Source organism: Alosa alosa, chromosome 10 (genome assembly GCF_017589495.1).
Source record: "Alosa alosa isolate M-15738 ecotype Scorff River chromosome 10, AALO_Geno_1.1, whole genome shotgun sequence".
NCBI classification, from domain to species: Eukaryota; Metazoa; Chordata; class Actinopteri; order Clupeiformes; family Clupeidae; genus Alosa; species Alosa alosa.
Window position 1 is genome coordinate 31,482,397 of NC_063198.1, and position 20,000 is coordinate 31,502,396.

The following is a 20,000-nucleotide window of genomic DNA, read 5'->3' on the forward strand; positions in this document are numbered from 1 at the left end:
TGTATGTGTGTGCGCGCATGTGCGCACGTGTGTGTGTATGTGTGTATGTGTGCTGGCTCTGGCCTCGTGGGGGAGACGCGTGGCCTTGATGGTGAGTGAGAGCTCTTGTGTCAGCCTCTACATTTGTCGCACACCACACACACACACACACACACACACACACACACACACACACACACACACACACACACACACACACACACACACACACACACTGAATGCCCACTATACAAAGGAGGTGTCCACACACACACACACACACACACACACACACACACACACACACACACAAACACACACACACACACACACACTGAATGCCCACTATACAAAGGAGGTGGCCACACTCACAGAAGTCTTTCAGTAACGATGGACCTTCAATATGGTTCAATATGGACCTCTTGCCCATGTGCAAAGCATAATTTTTATCTTTAACTTAAATCAAATTCAAATCTACAATCCCTATTTGCTCAACCTGACCTAAAAATCATTGCATGAAAGGTAATTTTGATAAGATAGATTGATGGATAGACTGACAGACAGACAGACAGACAGACAGACAGACAGACAGAGCTTGTGGTCAAAAGCATGATCAGTAATTGGTTTGTAATCTATGAACATGGCTTGTGAGAGGATTCTAGCGCTTACAGCGCCATCTAAAGGAGGACATTAAAATAGAGAGCTGTAGCTTGTTAGTGTTGCTCAAGATTTATGTTATAAGTCAGCAATGATAAGTTTATTTTTGCCACGACTAAAATAATTGAATTAGTTACACCATTCAAATGGAATTTTCCCTTAAATAATGCCGTATCAGCTCACCCAAAAATGGCACGAAGCTTTGGCCTTTTGGAGCAGTGTGTGCGCGTGAGTGTGTGTGTGTGTTTTTGTGTGTGTGTGTCCTGTGCATGTGTGTATGTGTGTTTGTCCTTTCTATTGGGGTCAGGTAGCCTGTTAGCCCCTCTCTCTCTCAGCATTTAATCTCATCAAAGAACCGCGGCTGGCCAGATGAGCTCCCTCCACCAGGACGCCCGCTCTGCTAGCTGGACTCGAGGGGAGGAGCAGCGCCCGCTCCACTCGCTGGACTCGAGGGATGGCTCCGAGGGGAGGAGCAGCGCCCGCTCCACTCGCTGGACTCGAGGGAGGGCTCCGAGGGGAGGAGCAGCGTCTCCAGGGGAACCGTCAGTGTAGATGACTGGGGATACGTGACAGGGTGGGGATGGCCAGATACAGAGTGTTCAGGAGAATTGGGAATGTTTGGTAACGGACAGTTGATGGGAATTGGGAATGTTTGGTAAAGGACAGTTGATGGGAATTGGGAATGTTTGGATGGATGAATGTGGATGTGGACTGTGGATGGATGAATAACTAGCATAGGGGACTGTTACTGATAGTGGATGGATGAATAACTAGCATAGGGGCCTGTTACTGATAGTGGATGGATGAATAACTAGCATAGGGGCCTGTTTCTGATAGTGGATGGATGATAAACTAGCATAGGGGCCTGTTACTGATAGTGGATGGATGAATAACTAGCATAGGGGCCTGTTACTGATAGTGGATGGATGATAAACTAGCATAGGGGCCTGTTTCTGATAGTGGATGGATGATAAACTAGCATAGGGGCCTGTTACTGATAGTGAATGGATGAATAACTAGCATAGGGGCCTGTTACTGATAGTGAATGGATGAATAACTAGCATAGGGGCCTGTTACTGATAGTGAATGGATGAATAACTAGCATAGGGGCCTGTTACTGATAGTGGATGGATGATAAACTAGCATAGGGCACTGTTACTGATAGTGGATGGATGAATAACTAGCATAGGGCACTGTTACTGATAGTGGATGGATGAATAACTAGCATAGGGCACTGTTACTGATAGTGGATGGATGACTTGGGAATGTCAGTGATGAGCAGAGGATGGGGATCTGAGAGTACTGTACTGTATGTGTGATGGATCCAAGATGGTGGAGCTGTGAGTGTTGACGGTGGACTGATGGATAACCAGGGCTCCTCAAGGCCACCAGTGGCACAGCAGGGCTATCAGGGGGAGCGTCTGGGGACTGAGAGTGTGAGAGCAGATCACACAGGCCAGCTATGAGCCCAGCAACACCTCCCGCTGTTAACCTGACCCCAATGACAGAGGACTATTTCAGAGACACAGAGAGTGAGTGAGAGAGAGAGAGAGAGAGGAGAGAAGTGAAGTCCTATGTGTAACTTATGTTAAAAGTGGGGGAGTGTAAAATGGTGAGTGTGAACGTGAGTCATGTGTGCTGTGAATAATATGTGTGTGTGAGAGAGAGAGAGAGAGAGAGAGAGAGAGAGAGATGGGGAAAAGAAAAGAATAGATAGGCGATAAGACGCTTTACTTGTATTATTTCCCTCTGTGATTAAATTTGGCTTTTAGATGATTAAAGCCAACCCCAAGAGACACCCCTCTCTCCTTGTCATTATTCTAGCGCTATTTTCATCGCCTCTGTCTCCCTCAGTCTGAGGCACTAGTGTAGTAGCTGCAGTAGCTCTCAGCAGGAGCCTAGAAATGTCCCCAGAGGGAGAAACAAGGCATCTAGACTGTGAGCAGCAGCGCAGCACCTTGCAGTGCAGAGTAGTAACTCTGGGGGCGCCACTGAGCTCAAGCAGTCCTGAGGGACCAGTGGCACCAGCCCTGTTTACTGTATGTACATGGATACGTTTAATCTGATTACAAACGGAGTAATGGCTCAATCAGAATAAAAACGCCTCATGCAAACACCTCAACCAATCGGATTCACCACGATCCAACTAAATTTCCAATCGGATCGAGAGAGGAGGTGTACTCTGTTCTGATAATCCGATCTATTGAAAACTCCATCCATCCATATAAACAGGTACTCAGATTGTTGGAGTACATTTCTTCTTTCTGTGCAGGTGTTCTCTGTGAGGTAATAATGAACAGTGATATAAACAAATGAGTTTCCATGGCGGCAATACAACTAGGAGCTTCAAAAATTAAATGTTTGTTCCATGTAAACCCAGATTAAACACCAATCGGTTTATTTAGTTCATGTAAACGGTTGGGTTGAAATCTTTAATCAGATTAATTTCAATCTAATTGAAAACCAAAAAGCGTCCATATAAACGCAACTAGTGTCAGACTTGAGCCTTGGTCTCTGAGCTGAGACCAGAGAGCTGAGACTTTAGCCTTGGTCTCTGAGCTGAGACCTATAGAGAGCTGAGACTTGAGCCTTGGTCTCTGAGCTGAGACCAGAGAGCTGAGACTTGAGCCTTGGTCTCTGAGCTGAGACCTATAGAGAGCTGAGACCTATAGAGAGCTGAGACTTGAGCCTTGGTCTCTGAGCTGAAACCAGAAATCTGAGACTTAAGCCTTGGTCTCTGAGCTGAGACCAGAGAGCTGAGACTTGAGCCTTGGTCTCTGAGCTGAGACCTATAGAGAGCTGAGACCTATAGAGAGCTTAGACTTATAGCGAGCTGAGACTTGAGCCTTGGTCTCTGAGCTGAGACCTATAGAGAGCTGAGAGGGTAGCATCCCCTGACTCAGAGCTCTGTGGAGAGGACAAAAATTAAAGTGTAATACTGGTACAGATTAGTCTACAGATAATCTCTGATTACAGATTAGTCTTGGTACTCTTCAACATGCATATCTGTCATGAAAAAACTAAGTAGCTGAGTAAAGTTTATTTGTAAAGCACTTTTTACAGAGCCGCAAAGTGTCCTACAGGGAATAAATGAAGTGAAACATGTAAGACATAAGTCACAATAACACAGTAAGTCGTCTGGTAGCCACACTAAGAAAATTGATAACGTGCAGAGTGCTCCGAGTTCGAGTGGAGCCTTTGGTGGGTGATTTATTTCAACGTAGTACCAACCCAACAAAACATCACTTTTTTAAACATTATTTTTTCCTCAATGTTTTCCTAAATAGCTTATAGCCTTCGAGTTTCTTATCTAGAGAATATGGTTACTTTTGTCGTGTGCGACGCAAAGTCGCATGGTCATGACATCATATTTAGCCTTGGTTTAGAAAAAAATTACTACGGACCCGTAAAGTGATATACGAGACTATGACGGCAGTCACACAATATTGTATTTGTCTGGAAATAGAGAACGACCATATAAAGGCTTAAAACGCTTCAGATGCCACGTTATTTGATGTCAAAGTGAAGCCAAAATGAATGGGGGTCAATGGAATGGAACCGTACTCTGAGTGGTTGACTATTAGCCTCAGAGCCACCTATAAGGGGTACGCTTTCCGAACATTCGCCTACTCCCTTGATGCTGAAGCCCCTCTCTTGCTTATGAAAGATCACAATGGCTCTGAACTTGTCCTCTGGTAAGGACACGTGGGTTCCCTTTTAAGAGCCTCTTTCAATTAGAACCATTTCAGTCTCTCCACATCCTTATATTTTGGTTCTCATTTTTGGATTCCACACATCAGCAGGTTTGGGGTAAAAGTGCAGCAGAAGATGGAGTCCCACTGAACTTTTCCGACACATTCTGGACATATGGACTGAATTAAATAGTTGGTAGACTGAGGACCTGAGGGGGGGGGGGGGGTCATCTTTTATACATCAACCTCCTATGAGGAATTGAGGAGCCTCAGGTCTCCAGCTGGGGTCCAGTGGGGCCTCCGCTCCAGAGTCCTACCCTACGCTACGCTACCTTACCCAGCGCTACCCTACCCTGCCCTACGCTATGCTACCCTACCCAGCACTGCACTACGCTACCCTACCCTGCACTACGCTACGCTACCCTACCCAGCACTGCGCTACCCTACCCTGCGCTGAGCTACGCTACCCTACCCTGCGCTATGCTACGCTACCCTACCCTGCGCTACGCTACGCTGCCCTACCCAGCACTGCGCTACGCTACTCCTACCCAGCACTGCACCACGCCACCCCCGCGCTTGAGCTGGCAATCTTGGCTGAGCCACGCCACGCCTATCCTGCCCCGCGCTGCGCCACGCCATTCTACCCCACGCTTGCGCCATTCCCCTCCCGGCTTTCTTGAATCACGTTTACCCCGCGCCTATGCTTACATTTACGCCTACCCTGTTCTATGCTTACCCTACCCTTGTCCTCCCCTATCTTATTCTGTTCTTATGCGCAGGCTATTTCAAGCCGCCGCCACGCTATTCCCGCGCTTACGCCATTGCCCTCCTGCCATGCTTACGCTTATTCTGCCTATGCTTACGCTTACCCTGCCCCCATACGCTATTTCGCTAATCGGCTTCATTTGTCCTCCCCTGTGGGCCACTCAGCGGCCTGCAGAAGACACATTAGCAACAGCTGCTGCTGGTTAACTGATTAGGCAACAACACGATGGTGGTGCCCTCTGCTCTTTTTGGCCACGGCATGGGGCATCCCTCCCTCTCTCTCTCTCTCTCTCTCTCTCTCTTTCTCTCTCTCTCTCTCTATCTCCTCTCTCTCTCTCCATCTCTCTCTCTTCATCAACACTTCTCTCCTTCACTCCTTCCTGACTCAGAGCATAGTATCATGGCTGCTGTTGCGCTTCTGAATGTGAATGCTCAGCCATTTAGTGATGACTCAAGGACAAACATGCCTTTAAGAAATGTGTGTGTGTGTGTGTGTGTGTGTGTGTGTGTGTGTGTGTGTGTGTGTGTGTGTGTGTGTGTGTGTGTGTGTGTGCGTGTGTGTGTGTGAGTTGTGATGTGTGATATTGAGGTGTGTGGGGTGGAGTTGTGTGGTGATAACGTTTCCAAATAGGCGCTGTGTCGTATTTATGTAGGGTTGAGGTGTGTGGGTCAAAATGTGCAAGTTTTGTGGGGTCAATTTGTAGAAACTGGAGCTGTGTGAGAATGAGGTAAGTCAGGACCATGTTGTTGAGCTTGGTTGTGCAGGAATGGAGTCAGGACAGTTGTTAGTATTCAGCACACTCACTGCTCCCAACATGATTCTTCATCAGAGGCTCTTCATGGACCTCGCCCGGAGCTGTCAGACACAGAGGCAGAGAACAAACCAACAAGATTAGCTTTTAGCAGCCTGTCAGGAGCCTGCCAGCACCTAATGAAAGCAAAGCCGGTGTAACATCCGAGCTGTGTGTGTGTGTGTGTGTGTGTGTGTGTGTGTGTGTGTCTGTATCTTTATCTTTGTGTTTCTGTGTGTGTGTGTGTGTGTGTATGTCTGTGTCTGTGTCTGTATCTTTGTGTCTGTGTGTGTGTGTGTGTGTGTGTGTCTGTGTCTTTATCTTTGTGTCTGTGTGTGTGTGTGTGTGTGTGTGTCTGTATCTTTGTGTCTGTGTGTGTGTGTGTCTGTGTCTGTGTCTGTGTCTGTATCTTTGTGTCTGTGTGTGTGTGTGTGTGTGTGTGGTCCTGTGTCTTTATCTTTGTGTCCAGGTCTTTATCTTTGTGTCTGTGTGTGTGTGTGTGTGTGTGTGTGTGTGTGTGTGTGTGTGTGTGTGTGTGTGTATCTTTGGTCTGTGTGTGTGTGTGTCTGTGTGTGTGTCTGTGTCTGTATATTTGTGTCTGTGTGTGTGTGTGTGTGTGTGTCTGTGTGTGTGTCTGTGTCTGTATCTTTGTGTGTGTGTGTGTGTGTGTGTGTGTGTGTGTCTGTATCTGTATCCCCAGGTGTGTGTGTGTGTCCTGTATCCCCAGGTCTGTGTGTGTGTCTGTGTGTGTGTCTGTGTCTGTATCTTTGTGTCTGTGTGTGTGTGTGTGTGTGTGTGTGTGTGTGTGTGTGTGTGTCTGTATCTGTATCTTTGTGTCTGTGTATGTGTGTGTGTGTGTGTGTGTGTGTGTGTGTGTGTCTGTGTCTGTATCTTTGTGTCTGTGTGTGTGTGTGTGTGTGTGTGTGTGTGTGTGTGTGTGTGTCTGTGTCTGTGTCTGTGTCTGTGTCTGTATCTGTGTGTCTGTGTCTCTGTGCATGTGGGTCTGAGCTCGTCACTGTCATCACTGAAAAAAATTCTGTGAAACATTGGCCTGCACATGTGTGCACATAGTGTGTAATGTTGTGATGTGTAATGTGAGAAACCATCTTATGACATGGTTTAAGAGATTCTGTTCATGTGCACAGTGTCGTTCACACATAATGTCCGTATGTTAGCATCGTATTCGTCAAAGTGAATAATTTGTGTCAACTCGCCGCAATGTAGATTTATTAACGCACCCGTGATGATCTACATCTCCATTTAAACCAAATGTTTTAGAGCACACGTTGAGAGATGTATCCAGGGCAGGGCTGTACCTACACATATTTGTTGCACGTGCTACAAAAATCATTCTTTGCGATGGATGATTTAGTACCAACTTTACACCGGTCCGAGACAGTTTTGCCTATGGCTACCGCGAGACTGAGATGCTTTTTGTTTGTTCGAAGTGCGTGTTTAGGGTGTGAGAGGGGAGTCGATGTGCTTTGATTCCAGCTTGGTACGTAGTTGTAGTCTGCGCGATTAAAAACGCGGTTTGTGAAGTATCCAAACAATGATAACGCCATTATGGCTGCTTTAGCCACAGGCCTTGAGCTACTGTACAGTGGGTTGGGTTTCATTTAGAAGTGTCCACTTCATTCGCGCTTTCCATGATTAACACAGCTGCGTGAAATGTATTACTACTGATATGCAAAACTATTAACTTTTCGCCAAGAGGTGGCAGCTTAAGTCCGCTTGATATTGTAAGCCATTGGTTCCCGAAGGAGATTTTATTTGGGTCGCCAGCATAGCCTAGTGACCATTTATGTTGTGTAATAGGCCTAGCATAGGGTCTACCTTATAGCTTATATAGTTTGTTAACAGTCACGGTTTTGTCGTAACTCCTCTATGCATTTTTGCATTTCGAATAGCTCTGAAACCGGGGGGCGAAGACGTTGCGGGGACGTGCCAGTGCGTGGATATCTCAATCGCAAAATGAAACAATATTTCTAGCGGGTGCCTACCATGGACTAGGCTGCGGCGAAAGCCAGACTAACCATTACATTACATTACATTACATTACATTTGGCTGACGCTTTTTAACCAAAGCGACTAACAACATGGTAAACAGTAAGTTTTAGAACAATTCTCACAATTTTAGGACAGTTTAAAAAAACATTAGAGTACAGTAAGAATAAGTGCGTCGGTGAGTGCTGTTTTTAACAGTTACTTGTCAGTTTAAAACGGCTGGTGAGTGCTAGGATCAGGAAGACTTGTTGTAAGTGTTGCTATAACCATGGACCTCATAGTTGCAAAATGCAAGGGAACATGAATCAGCCTATTATTTGCACGAACAAGAACGGACGGTAGCTCTTCAACTTGGCCCAGGCGTTAAAATGTGTATGAACAGTCTAGCAACGCATTTCATGGCGGCCCTTTTGGACATGTCAGTTATTTGCACCACTGGGTAAAACTGCATTTTGTTTTAGACTACTGGTATTTAATTGTGCATTGACAATAAAGCTGAATATCATATGAACTAGATGACTAAACTTATGCATATGTAGAAGAAGAAACATTCACAAAAATCCATGACATGCCCTCTCTTCTTGATAGCTGTTGAAAACTACATGGAACTGACAGGGATTGTTTTGTTTAATAATAAATAAATAAATACATTATGCTGATACCTTCTGCTTTTCCCAAATACAATGTAGCCTACAGGTGTAAGTGACCTTTCATCAATCCAGTTGCAATGGATGAACTGTGATGAACTGCACTACTTGTGATTGTTTAGAGATTTTAAAGGTTTTATAACAATGCTACAACTTTTTTGGCTATTCTACAATCTATTCACCTTTGCAGCGCCAGTAGGCTACTTTCTGTGCAGCCGCACACACACACACAGGTATGGCAAACAAGCATACACAAAAGTTTCAAGAGTGGGGGATGGAGTAAAAGATGGAGACACATTGATTAGTGTGATTTATTTTCGTGGAGGAGTTTACACAGGACTGAGTGGCGGTCATATTTTTGTACCGCTAGCGCGGTACATCTAGTTTCTTTCATGTCTGAAGCATTTGGTCCAGTGATATCTTTGCTGTGGCTGTCTAATCGGTGTGACCGTGGCACAAAAATTCGCACGCAAAATAACTCACGAATCAGGGGTTTAAAAGCGGTATACCGTGGAATCGCTTGGTAATTCCTTGCTTTTTCTTGTGATGTAAGAAAAAAAGCGGTGTAACATCCCAGGCTGTGTGTGTGTGTGTGTGTGTGTGTGTGTGTGTGTGTGTGTCTGTATCTTTATCTTTGTGTTTCTGTGTGTGTGTGTGTGTGTGTGTATGTCTGTGTCTGTGTCTGTATCTTTGTGTCTGTGTGTGTGTGTGTGTGTGTGTGTGTCTGTGTCTTTATCTTTGTGTCTGTGTGTGTGTGTGTGTGTGTGTCTGTATCTTTGTGTCTGTGTGTGTGTGTGTCTGTGTCTGTGTCTGTGTCTGTATCTTTGTGTCTGTGTGTGTGTGTGTGTGTGTGTGTCTGTGTCTTTATCTTTGTGTCTGTGTCTTTATCTTTGTGTCTGTGTGTGTGTGTGTGTGTGTGTGTGTGTGTGTGTGTGTGTGTGTGTGTGTGTGTGTGTCTGTATCTTTGTGTCTGTGTGTGTGTGTGTGTGTGTGTGTGTCTGTGTCTGTATATTTGTGTCTGTGTGTGTGTGTGTGTGTGTGTGTGTGTGTGTGTGTGTGTGTGTCTGTGTCTGTATCTTTGTGTGTGTGTGTGTGTGTGTGTGTGTGTGTGTGTGTATCTGTATCTTTGTGTGTGTGTGTGTGTGTCTGTATCTTTGTGTGTCTGTGTGTGTGTCTGTGTGTGTGTCTGTGTCTGTATCTTTGTGTCTGTGTGTGTGTGTGTGTGTGTGTGTGTGTGTGTGTGTGTGTGTCTGTATCTGTATCTTTGTGTCTGTGTATGTGTGTGTGTGTGTGTGTGTGTGTGTGTGTGTGTCTGTGTCTGTATCTTTTGTGTCTGTGTGTGTGTGTGTGTGTGTGTGTGTGTGTGTGTGTGTGTGTGTCTGTGTCTGTGTCTGTGTCTGTGTCTGTGTGTCTGTGTCTCTGTGCATGTGGGTCTGAGCTCGTCACTGTCATCACTGAAAAAAATTCTGTGAAACATTGGCCTGCACATGTGTGCACATAGTGTGTAATGTTGTGATGTGTAATGTGAGAAACCATCTTATGACATGGTTTAAGAGATTCTGTTCATGTGCACAGTGTCGTTCACACATAATGTCCATATGTTAGCATCGTATTCGTCAAAGTGAATAATTTGTGTCAACTCGCCGCAATGTAGATTTATTAACGCACCCGTGATGATCTACATCTCCATTTAAACCAAATGTTTTAGAGCTGCGTTGAGAGATGTATCCAGGCAGGGCTGTACCTACACATATTTGTTGCACGTGCTACAAAAATCATTCTTTGCGATGGATGATTTAGTACCAACTTTACACCGGTCCGAGACAGTTTTGCCTATGGCTACCGCGAGACTGAGATGCTTTTGTTTGTTCGGCGCGTGTTTAGGTGTGAGAGGGGAGTCGATGTGCTTTGATTCCAGCTTGGTACCGTAGTTGTAGTCATGCGATTAAAAAACACGTGTTTGTGAAGTATCCAAACAATGATAACGCTTTCATTATGGCTGCTTTAGCCACAGGCCTTGAGCTACTGTACAGTGGGTTGGGTTTCATTTAGAAGTGTCCACTTCATTCGCTTTCCATGATTAACACAGCTGCTGAAATGTGTATTACTACTGATATGCAAAACTATTAACTTTTCGCCAAGAGGTGGCAGCTTAAGTCCCGCTTGATATTGTAAGCCATTGGTCCCCGGCGAGATTTTATTTGGGTCGCCAGCATAGCCTAGTGACCATTTATGTTGTGTAATAGGCCTAGCATAGGGTCTACCTTTATAGCTTATATAGTTTGTTAACAGTCACGGTTTTGTCGTAACTCCTTTCTATGCATTTTTGCATTTCGGTCAATAGCTCTGAAACCGGGGCTTAAGACGTTATGGGGGGACGGCGCCAGTGCGCGCGGATATCTCAATCGTGAAAAATGAAACAATATTTAGCGGGTGCCTACCATGGATTCAGGGCTGGGCGGCGAAAGCCAGACAGATCCAATACATTACATTACATTACATTACATTACATTTGGCTGACGCTTTTAACCAAAGCGACTAACAACATGGTAAACAGTAAGTTTTAGAACAATTCTCACAATTTTAGGACAGTTTAAAAAAACATTAGAGTACAGTAAGAATAAGTGCGGCCGGTGGAGTGCTGTTTTTAACAGTTACTTGTCAGTTTAAAACGGCTGGTGAGTGCTAGGATCAGGAAGACTTGTTGTGGGTGTTGCTATAACCATGGATCCTCATAGTTGCAAAATGCATGGGAACATGAATCAGCCTATTATTTGCACGAACAAGAACGGACGGTAGCTCTTCAATCCTGGTCAGGCTGCTAAAATGTATGAACAGTCTAGCAACGCATTTCATGGCGGTCCTTTTGGACATGTCAGTTATTTGCACCACTGCAAAACTGCATTTGTTTTAGACTACTGGTATTTAATTGTGCATTGACAATAAAGCTGAATATCATATGAACTAGATGACTAAACTTATACATGTAGAAGAAGAAACATTCACAAAAACCATGACATGCCCTCTTCTTGATAGCTGTTGAAAACTACATGGAACTGACAGGGATTGTTTTGTTTAATAATAAATAAATAAATACATTATGCTGATACCTTCTGCTTTTCCCAAATACAATGTAGCCTTACAGGTGTAAGTGACCTTTCATCAATCCAGTTGCAATGGATGAACTGGGATGAACTGCACTACTTGTGATTGTTTAGAGATTTTAAAGGTTTTATAACAATGCTACAACTTTTTTTTGGCTATTCTACAATCTATTCACCTTTTGCAGCCAGTAGGCTACTTTCTGTGCAGCCAGCGACACACACACACAGGTATGGCAAACAAGCATACACAAAAGTTTCAAGAGTGGGGGATGGAGTAAAAGATGGAGACACATTGATTAGTGTGATTTATTTTCGTGGAACGGATTTACAGGACTGAGTGGCGGTCATATTTTGTACCGCTATGCGGTACATCTAGTTTCTTTCATGTCTGAAGCATTTGGTCCAGTGATATCTTTGCTGTGGCTGTCTAATCGGGTGTGACCGTGGCACAAAATTCGCAATTCGCAAAATAACTCGCAATCAGGGGGGTTTAAAGCGGTATACCGTGGAATCGCGGTAATTCCTTGCTTTTCAACCGCGGTAAGAAAAAAATCTAATTAAAAAAACTGATAGAAGAACGAGTAGCTGAGTTTCCATGAGAGTCTGATCTTATCTGCGTCTGAAGAGAAGAGTGGCCTTTCATATGCTCTGAAAAACAAACACAATCCCCCCTCCCTTTGCACTGTCTCCAGCCTCCATCCCACTACCCATCCCTCTTCCCTCAGTGGAGTGATTGCGAGCCTCTCCTCTCCTCTCCTCTCCTCTCCTCTCCTCTCCTCTCCTCTCCTCTCCTCTCCTCTCCTCTCCTCTCCTCTGTGTCCGTGTGGTGCTATATTTATCCTGGCTTTGCTCGGCCTCACTGCACGCGCTCCGTCCATGTGCCCCCAGCCTCACCCCCAGGATGTCCGGGGATTCGACGCACAGGGTTGCTATGGCAGCCTACTCCATCACCCCATCTTCCCTATGCTCCACTGAAACTGACACACGCATACGCACATGCATACACACACACACACACACACACACACACATACACACACACACACACACACACACATACATACATAGGCACATACTGTATATACATACGCACACACACACACACACACACACACACACACATACGCACATACGCACATACATACACACATACACACACACACATACATAGACACATACTGTATATACATGCGCACACACACACACACACACACACACACACACACACACATGGAGGGTGTCCCTAAAGCCTCCTGGTCGATACCAAGGGGTTAAAAGGGGTTATCACATAAATATACATGTTGCATGTCCTCTTAAAGAACATAGGTAAACCTATGGGGAGCTAAGAGTGGGCTGATTAGTGACCAGTGTACCAGGGTCCAGTTACATGAGATACGCTGAGCCTCTCTGATGCTGTTTTATCAGTACGCCAGTGTGAATCTCCGTACGCTGGAGATTGAAGGGCTTCAACGCGGTGCGGTGCGGTGGCTTGCGATCGGTCGGGGTGCCTCAGGCGACTGGCGATGGCACCCACCCGTTCAGCCGCGTCACCACGGCAGGAGGGCCAGATGTTTCCGTGGCGCCCAGTGTACAAGTGTCCTCCACACGCCGCCACCGTGACTCATTCTGTAATTAGATGAGGAGGTTGAATGGGCGAGGACACACACACACACAAAGATATACACTGTAATTAGATGGGGAGGTTGAATGGGTGAGGACACAAGGGACGGCTTATGAGATTGACACACGCAGAGACTGATGAGGAGCCAGGGAGCAACACCTGTATATGCAATAGAGAAGAACACACGCACACACACACACACACACACACAGATACACACACACACACACACACAGATATACACAGATATACACACACACACACATACACAGATACACACACACACACATACACAGATATACACACACACACACACACGCATCGCACACACACACACACACACACACACACACACACAGACACACACACACACACACACACACACACACACACACAGATACACACACACACACACACACACACACACACACAGATACACACACACACACACACACACACACACACACGCAGGCAGGGCCATTAATTGCAAATAACAATTTCCCTCAATAATGCGTTGAGGGAAAGCTAATTTTGTTTCCACAAGAAAACAGCCTAGAAGGAACATATTGATTTTTGTGTCAAGTGATTCAGCTAGCCAGCTAAATACGAGCCCCTGACCAGAGCACGAGTGTCATTAAGCTAGCCAGCTAAATACGAGCCCCTGACCAGAGCACGAGTGTCATTAAGCTAGCCAGCTAAATACGAAGCCCTGACCAGAGCACGAGTGTGCCTGTCCATTCTACTCATTTCTAATTCTGTGAAATTCAGTTGAGTTTGATGAGACTGATTAACATGGGTGCTGTGACCCCTCTTCTCTTCTCTTCTCCTCTCTTCTCTTCTCTCCTCTTCTCTTCTCTCCTCTTCTCTTCTCTTCTCTCCTCTCTTCTCTTCTCTTGTCTGTGTTGCAGTTGGGGGACACAGGGAGACTTCACTACCACTCACCCGCTCCCGGCCGTCAAGGTGAAGCTGTTCACCGAGAGCACCGGTGTGTTGGCTCTGGAGGACAAGGAGCTGGGCAGGGTAAGAGTGACGCACGCGCACACACACACACACACACACACACACACACACACACACACACACACACACACACACACACACACACACACACACACAGAGCTGGGCAGGGTAAGAGTGATGCACACACACACACACACACACACACACACACACAGAGCTGGGCAGGGTAAGAGTGATGCACACACACACACACACACACAGACACACACACACACACACACACACACACATAGACAAACACACACACACACACATATGTAATTTTCATGCTAAATGCAGTGACATGGCCGTGCTTGAGCACCATTATCTAATTTGTACTCCACAGCGCTGAGAGGCTGTTGACCGTGGTGAAGTACAGTCAAGTTGCATGCCCCCTCTTGGCCATTCTGAAAACAGCCTCTTTCTCTCCGACTACACTCATGCACTATCCTCATCTAAAGAAGAAATACCTGTCCAACCCCCCACTGTGTGTGTGTTTGTTTGTGTGGACAGAGACATGCTGTATAATCCTCCACTGTCCCTCCAAAAAACTCTTATCTGGTTTTCCAGAGTTCCCCACCAATCAGCACTCCGATCCGGCTATGATCCATTAGATGATGAGGAAAGGAAGGCTCTTCTTTCATCTGAGAGATCCGTCTCTCTCTCTCTCTCTCTCTCTCTCTCTCTCTTTCACTCACTCTCTCTCTCTCTCCAAAGCTCCGATAAGAAATCACTTTCTGTCCCCAAATGCAAATCACTCAGGGCTTTTGAAGTTTGCCATGGAGATATTCAGATGTAATTGGATGTGATGGCTCTGACACAGCATCACTATTTATAGTGTCCTTAAGGCACTAACAGTAGGGAAGAACCAAAAATCACATCTAAGGGAGAATTAGTATGAAATTCTATAGAAATTCAATTGTATAGTAATAAACTTGATCGCCTGAAGATGCACTTACTGGAGCAAGGTTTATTATTGCTCTGAGCAATGTTTTATTATTGCTCTGAGAAATGCAAGTCACCAGTATTCTATACATTATGCATTTTATCTGGTCGTTTGCCAGCCTGACTCGGGTCTCTCTTTCTGGTCGTCTCCTAGGTGGTCCTGCACCCCACACCCAACAGCCCTAAGCAGGCGGAGTTGCACAAAATGACCGTTTCCAAAGGCTGCCCGGATAGTGACCTCAAGATCAAACTGGCTGTTCGCATGGATAAGCCTCAGAACATGAAGCACTGTGGGTAAGTAAGTCTGTTGGGATCCGAGGTGCAGGGGGCTGGGGAGACAGCGTTGAAATAGTCTTCTACTGCCATCTGGTGGATGAAGGATGGTCATGCATCCACACTGGTGTTATATCTCACCCTAGAGAGATGCATTGTCTGGGATGCAGGGTCACAGTCGCAGGCTAGTAGTATTTTAGATCACATGTGACACAAGAACAAATAAGCGCACTGAGCTAACAAAGATGCTGTATTGCCAGATCAATATTTCAATGTAACATATTCCCTATTGTAATGTATATGTGAATATGAATATGTATATTATTATCATACACACTTCATGCCACAAACATCGTACATGCTCAGAACACATGTGGGACAGACGCTCTGGTGTCTCACCAGCTGATGGCCTGGATGTAGACAAAAGCCTGAACAAAGACACTGGAGAGTGTGTGTATACAATCCAACTAAGTTCAATTCAATATGCTTTATTGGCATGACCATTTGAAAAGAGAGAGGGCCAGATGTACTAATGCTTTTGCACCCACTTCAGGCGTATTTGTTTCGCAATGTGCGTGTAAAATCATTGCGAGGTATGTACAAACAGGCCACAATGATGTAAAAGCGCTAATTGCGTTTTTCGTGTCATGCATACTGTATGCATTCATGGGAGGATCCAGGGGAAAGTGGGAGTTTAGCGTAAAAAGATGGGAGGGGAAGAGTAAAGAGCGCCTAATTATGTATTCCATGGTATGTACAAAGACTGCTCCTGAAAGCGCACGTCTATTCTGCGCCTAAATACTTCCGCCTTGTAAAAGCAGGTGTTGAACTGCAATCCAAATTGCAGTTTAATGCCTCGATAAGAGAACCTTTCAAAGACAACAGAATCACAATTTAGAGCACCAGTTTTGTAAGTATTTGTACTATCAAAAGCAACCTTAACTTTCGTTGGCCTTTCGAATGTCTTTCTTTCACTTTCACGTCATTCACTTAAACTTTCCTACTTGCTAGATTTGACCAATCTTCCATAGCCTACGTGCACAAGTAATTTGAGTAAAACTACTGATCTTCATTATCTCCCTGCTTGTTGACATCTTATCATGTATGGTATTATTTAATGATCGCTAAACGTTTGATTCTTTTTAATGTTGTCACTTAACTTCATTCAACTGTGCTTGTATGTAGGCTCTGCCGTTCAGTTGTGGACGATCGTAAATTGTGTTTATGGGAGGAGAAAGGCAGATAAAGGCGCAGTTTACACTAGTTTGATAAATACGACGGAAACTTGGGTCTGACAGCGTTCGCAATCTGCGGTTTGTCCATGACGCTGATAACGCTACGTTTGCAAATGTACGTACATCTGGCCCAGAGTGTCACCAAAACGCAGGCAGTGCAGAAATGCAGAAAGCATCAGAACATCAAATAATTGTTAATGATAGTTCACTTGGGCCTCATTGTTAATGATAGTTCACTTGGGCCTCATTGTTAATGATAGTTCACTTGGGCCTCATTGTTAATGATAGTTCACTTGGGCCTCATTGTTAAGGATAGTTCACTTGGGCCTCATTGTTAATGATAGTTCACTTGGGCCTCATTGTTAATGATAGTTCACTTGGGCCTCATTGATTGAGGTTGCTGTCATTTGTTTGCTTGCGGTCATTATTGTAATAACGCTCTGAAATCCCAAGAGCCCCCAGTATCAGTGACTGGGCTCCTAGATACACTCTCTCATCACACACACACACACTCTCATCACACACACACACACACTCTCTCGTCACGCACACACACACTCTCTCATCACACTCAGGCTGACTGAAAGAACATTTCTGAAGCCACAGCGGCTAAGCTCACAGTGGTCAGTGAAGGAAAGGGGCAGTTTTGCCGCAGTGCATGATCAGGGCTAATTGACATGGACCGTTAATTGGACGTGTCAGCCATGCAAGCTCCTGCCTGTCAAGACGAGAGGGACCCTCCCCCTCCTCTCTCGCCGCTCATCAGGGCCCAGGCCGAGCGCGCGGTAATGAGGGACATGATGGCCAGAGACGACAAGGAGACGACAGCCAAACGCTCGCGAGACGGAGGCCCGCACTAATGCAATCTTCCCCCCCGTCATCTGGACTGGGCTGGCCAGTAGTGGCGTGGGGTGGGAGAGAGAGAGAGGGAGAGAGAAGGAGAGAGAGAGAGAAGGAGAGTGTGTCAGTAAGTGCCGGGGCTTGCCCAGGGTCTTATTTAAACGGGCGGCTTTGTCTGTCTGCCTTCATCACACAGGCCCATATGCTTCCTGTAGTGCCGTCTTCCTCCTCCTCTTCCTCCTCCTCCTCCTCCTTTGCTGCTCCTGCCCCTCTCCTCTCCTCCTCCTCATCCTCCTCCTCCTATGCTGCTCCTCCTCTTGCTCTCGCTGCCAGGAGGGGGTTCTGAGCCTGGTGCCCCCTGTGCCAGGCTGCCAGGAGGGGGTTCTGAGCCTGGTGCCCCCTGTGCCAGGCTGCCTGGCTCTCCTGCATGCCCACTGCTGCCATCTTTGTTTCCTAGCAACCTTGGGCCTGCCCTAGCCCCGGGTGTCTCTTTATTCAGAGCGACAGGATGGGGAGCCCTGCAACGGTACCCAGGGCAGGCCCAACCCAAGCACACACACACACACACACACACACACACACACACACAGAGAGACACACACACACACACACATACATGCACACACTGGACCCAGGCAAAGGCCTTAATACCCTTGATGTTCTTTTTTGAGAAACCTTCTGCTGGCCTTGGTGCCACCAGCGCCCCACAAAGCAGCCTTGTGGCCCGTACATAGTGCATGAGTGTGATGAGTATGTAGTGGATGAGTATGTAGTGCATGAGTGTGATGAGTATGTAGTGCATGAGTGTGATGAGTATGTAGTGGATGAGTATGTAGTGGATGAGTGTGTGATGAGTACTGTATGTAGTGGATGAGTGTGTAGTGGATGAGTGTGTGATGAGTATGTAGTGGATGAGTATGTGATGAGTATGTAGTGGATGAGTATGTAGTGGATGAGTGTGTGATGAGTATGTAGTGGATGAGTATGTGATGAGTATGTAGTGGATGAGTGTGTGATGAGTATGTAGTGGATGAGTATGTAGTGGATGAGTATGTAGTGGATGAGTGTGTGATGAGTATGTAGTGGATGAGTGGGATGAGTCTGAGGGTGGGTGGGCTTAGTGAGTATGCATCCTTATCAGTGATGGATCTGGTGTACTGCACAGTAACAATATAATTACACAGTGTGATAAGTGCAGATGCAGGTCAGATGGTACTGACCCATCTTGCTGGGTTTCATTAGTCTGCCCTTCTTACTGCCCCCTGCTGGCCAACTCAGATTGTGGCATAGAGTGTAGATTTGCACATGTTTCTGGATGTGTCAATCATTTTGTCTTTACAAGAAGAAGCATTTTTTGTCAGAATTTGACAAAAAAATAAATATCCATGTGTGGTGGATACCCTCTCACCATGTAGGTTGAAGAGCTAAGTGTTTTAGCCACCAGGGGGCAGTGAAAGCTCATCAGACAGACCTGCAGTGTGGAAGCATGCTCAGCGCCACTTGTCTTTTGTTCATCAGTAATAACATATGACACAGCCAATAATGGCGAGCCACAGAAAGAGTGCTGAAAATATCATATCAGTCCTAGAGGTTCCCAACAAAAGTTTTCACCTTTCACAAATTTGGACAATTTGATCAGTTCAGTAGATCACTTCAGCAGTTTACTAGTGTATGTACATATTAATTTGATATGCTTCGCTTGATGTCTTGACACAGGTATTTGTGGACCATTGGGAAGAATGTGTGGAAGAGGTGGAAGAAGAGGTTCTTTGTCCTGGTGCAGGTAAGACCTCTCCGGTCAGTCACCGTCTCTGTTCCGCAGGGTTCTGCAGGGTTCTGCAGGGTTCTGAGTTGTATGCTGTGGCACCTCTCATGCCTGCAAACCGGTACCGCTGTATTTTATTTACAGTGTCAAAACACGTGCGGCGTTCTGTCTTGCGTCCTGACACGCGTGGGACTCGGATGGAGCCGTTAATACTGCATGTCACAGAGCTTTGTTGGAGCCATTTTATTTCTGTCTCTGTACCGTCCCCCCTGTTCTGAGCGCGGTACGCTGTCTGCCTCTGCTGCTCTGTGGCGGGGCAGAACATGTCCGCGAGCCACCACTTGACAGGGAGATTGACAAAGGGAAGCAGAGGCCCCAGCACTCCCAGCTAAAGCATCCTGCTGAATGCTCCTCACACGTAGCTCCCAGCCACATGTACAGCAAGTGACAAACACTAGTCAATAGACTGCTGCCATTTCTTTCTCTCTCTGCCTCCTCTCTCTGTGTGTGTGTGTGTGTGTGTGTGTGTGTGTGTGTGTGTGTGTTTGTGTGTGTGTGTGTGCTTGTGTGTGTTCTTGTGTGTGTTTGTGTGCTTGTCTGTTTGAGTTTATTGTCTCCACTGGTGTTTTTTTTTTGTTGTTTTTTTCAAAAGAAATGTTAGAAAAAAGGAGATGCTTGGT

At 45.9% G+C, this 20,000-nt stretch overlaps 1 protein-coding gene across 1 annotated transcript in view; it reads left to right on the forward strand.

Moving 5' to 3' along the window:
- The window catches only part of cadpsa (Ca2+-dependent activator protein for secretion a), a 136,570-nt gene that overhangs the window by 51,867 nt on the left and 64,703 nt on the right, over window positions 1-20,000 (forward strand). The window contains exons 8-10 of the mRNA XM_048255721.1: window positions 14,172-14,283; window positions 15,362-15,501; window positions 19,272-19,338. Coding sequence (XP_048111678.1) covers window positions 14,172-14,283; window positions 15,362-15,501; window positions 19,272-19,338 — 319 coding nt within the window. The remainder of the gene's footprint in view (window positions 1-14,171; window positions 14,284-15,361; window positions 15,502-19,271; window positions 19,339-20,000) is intronic.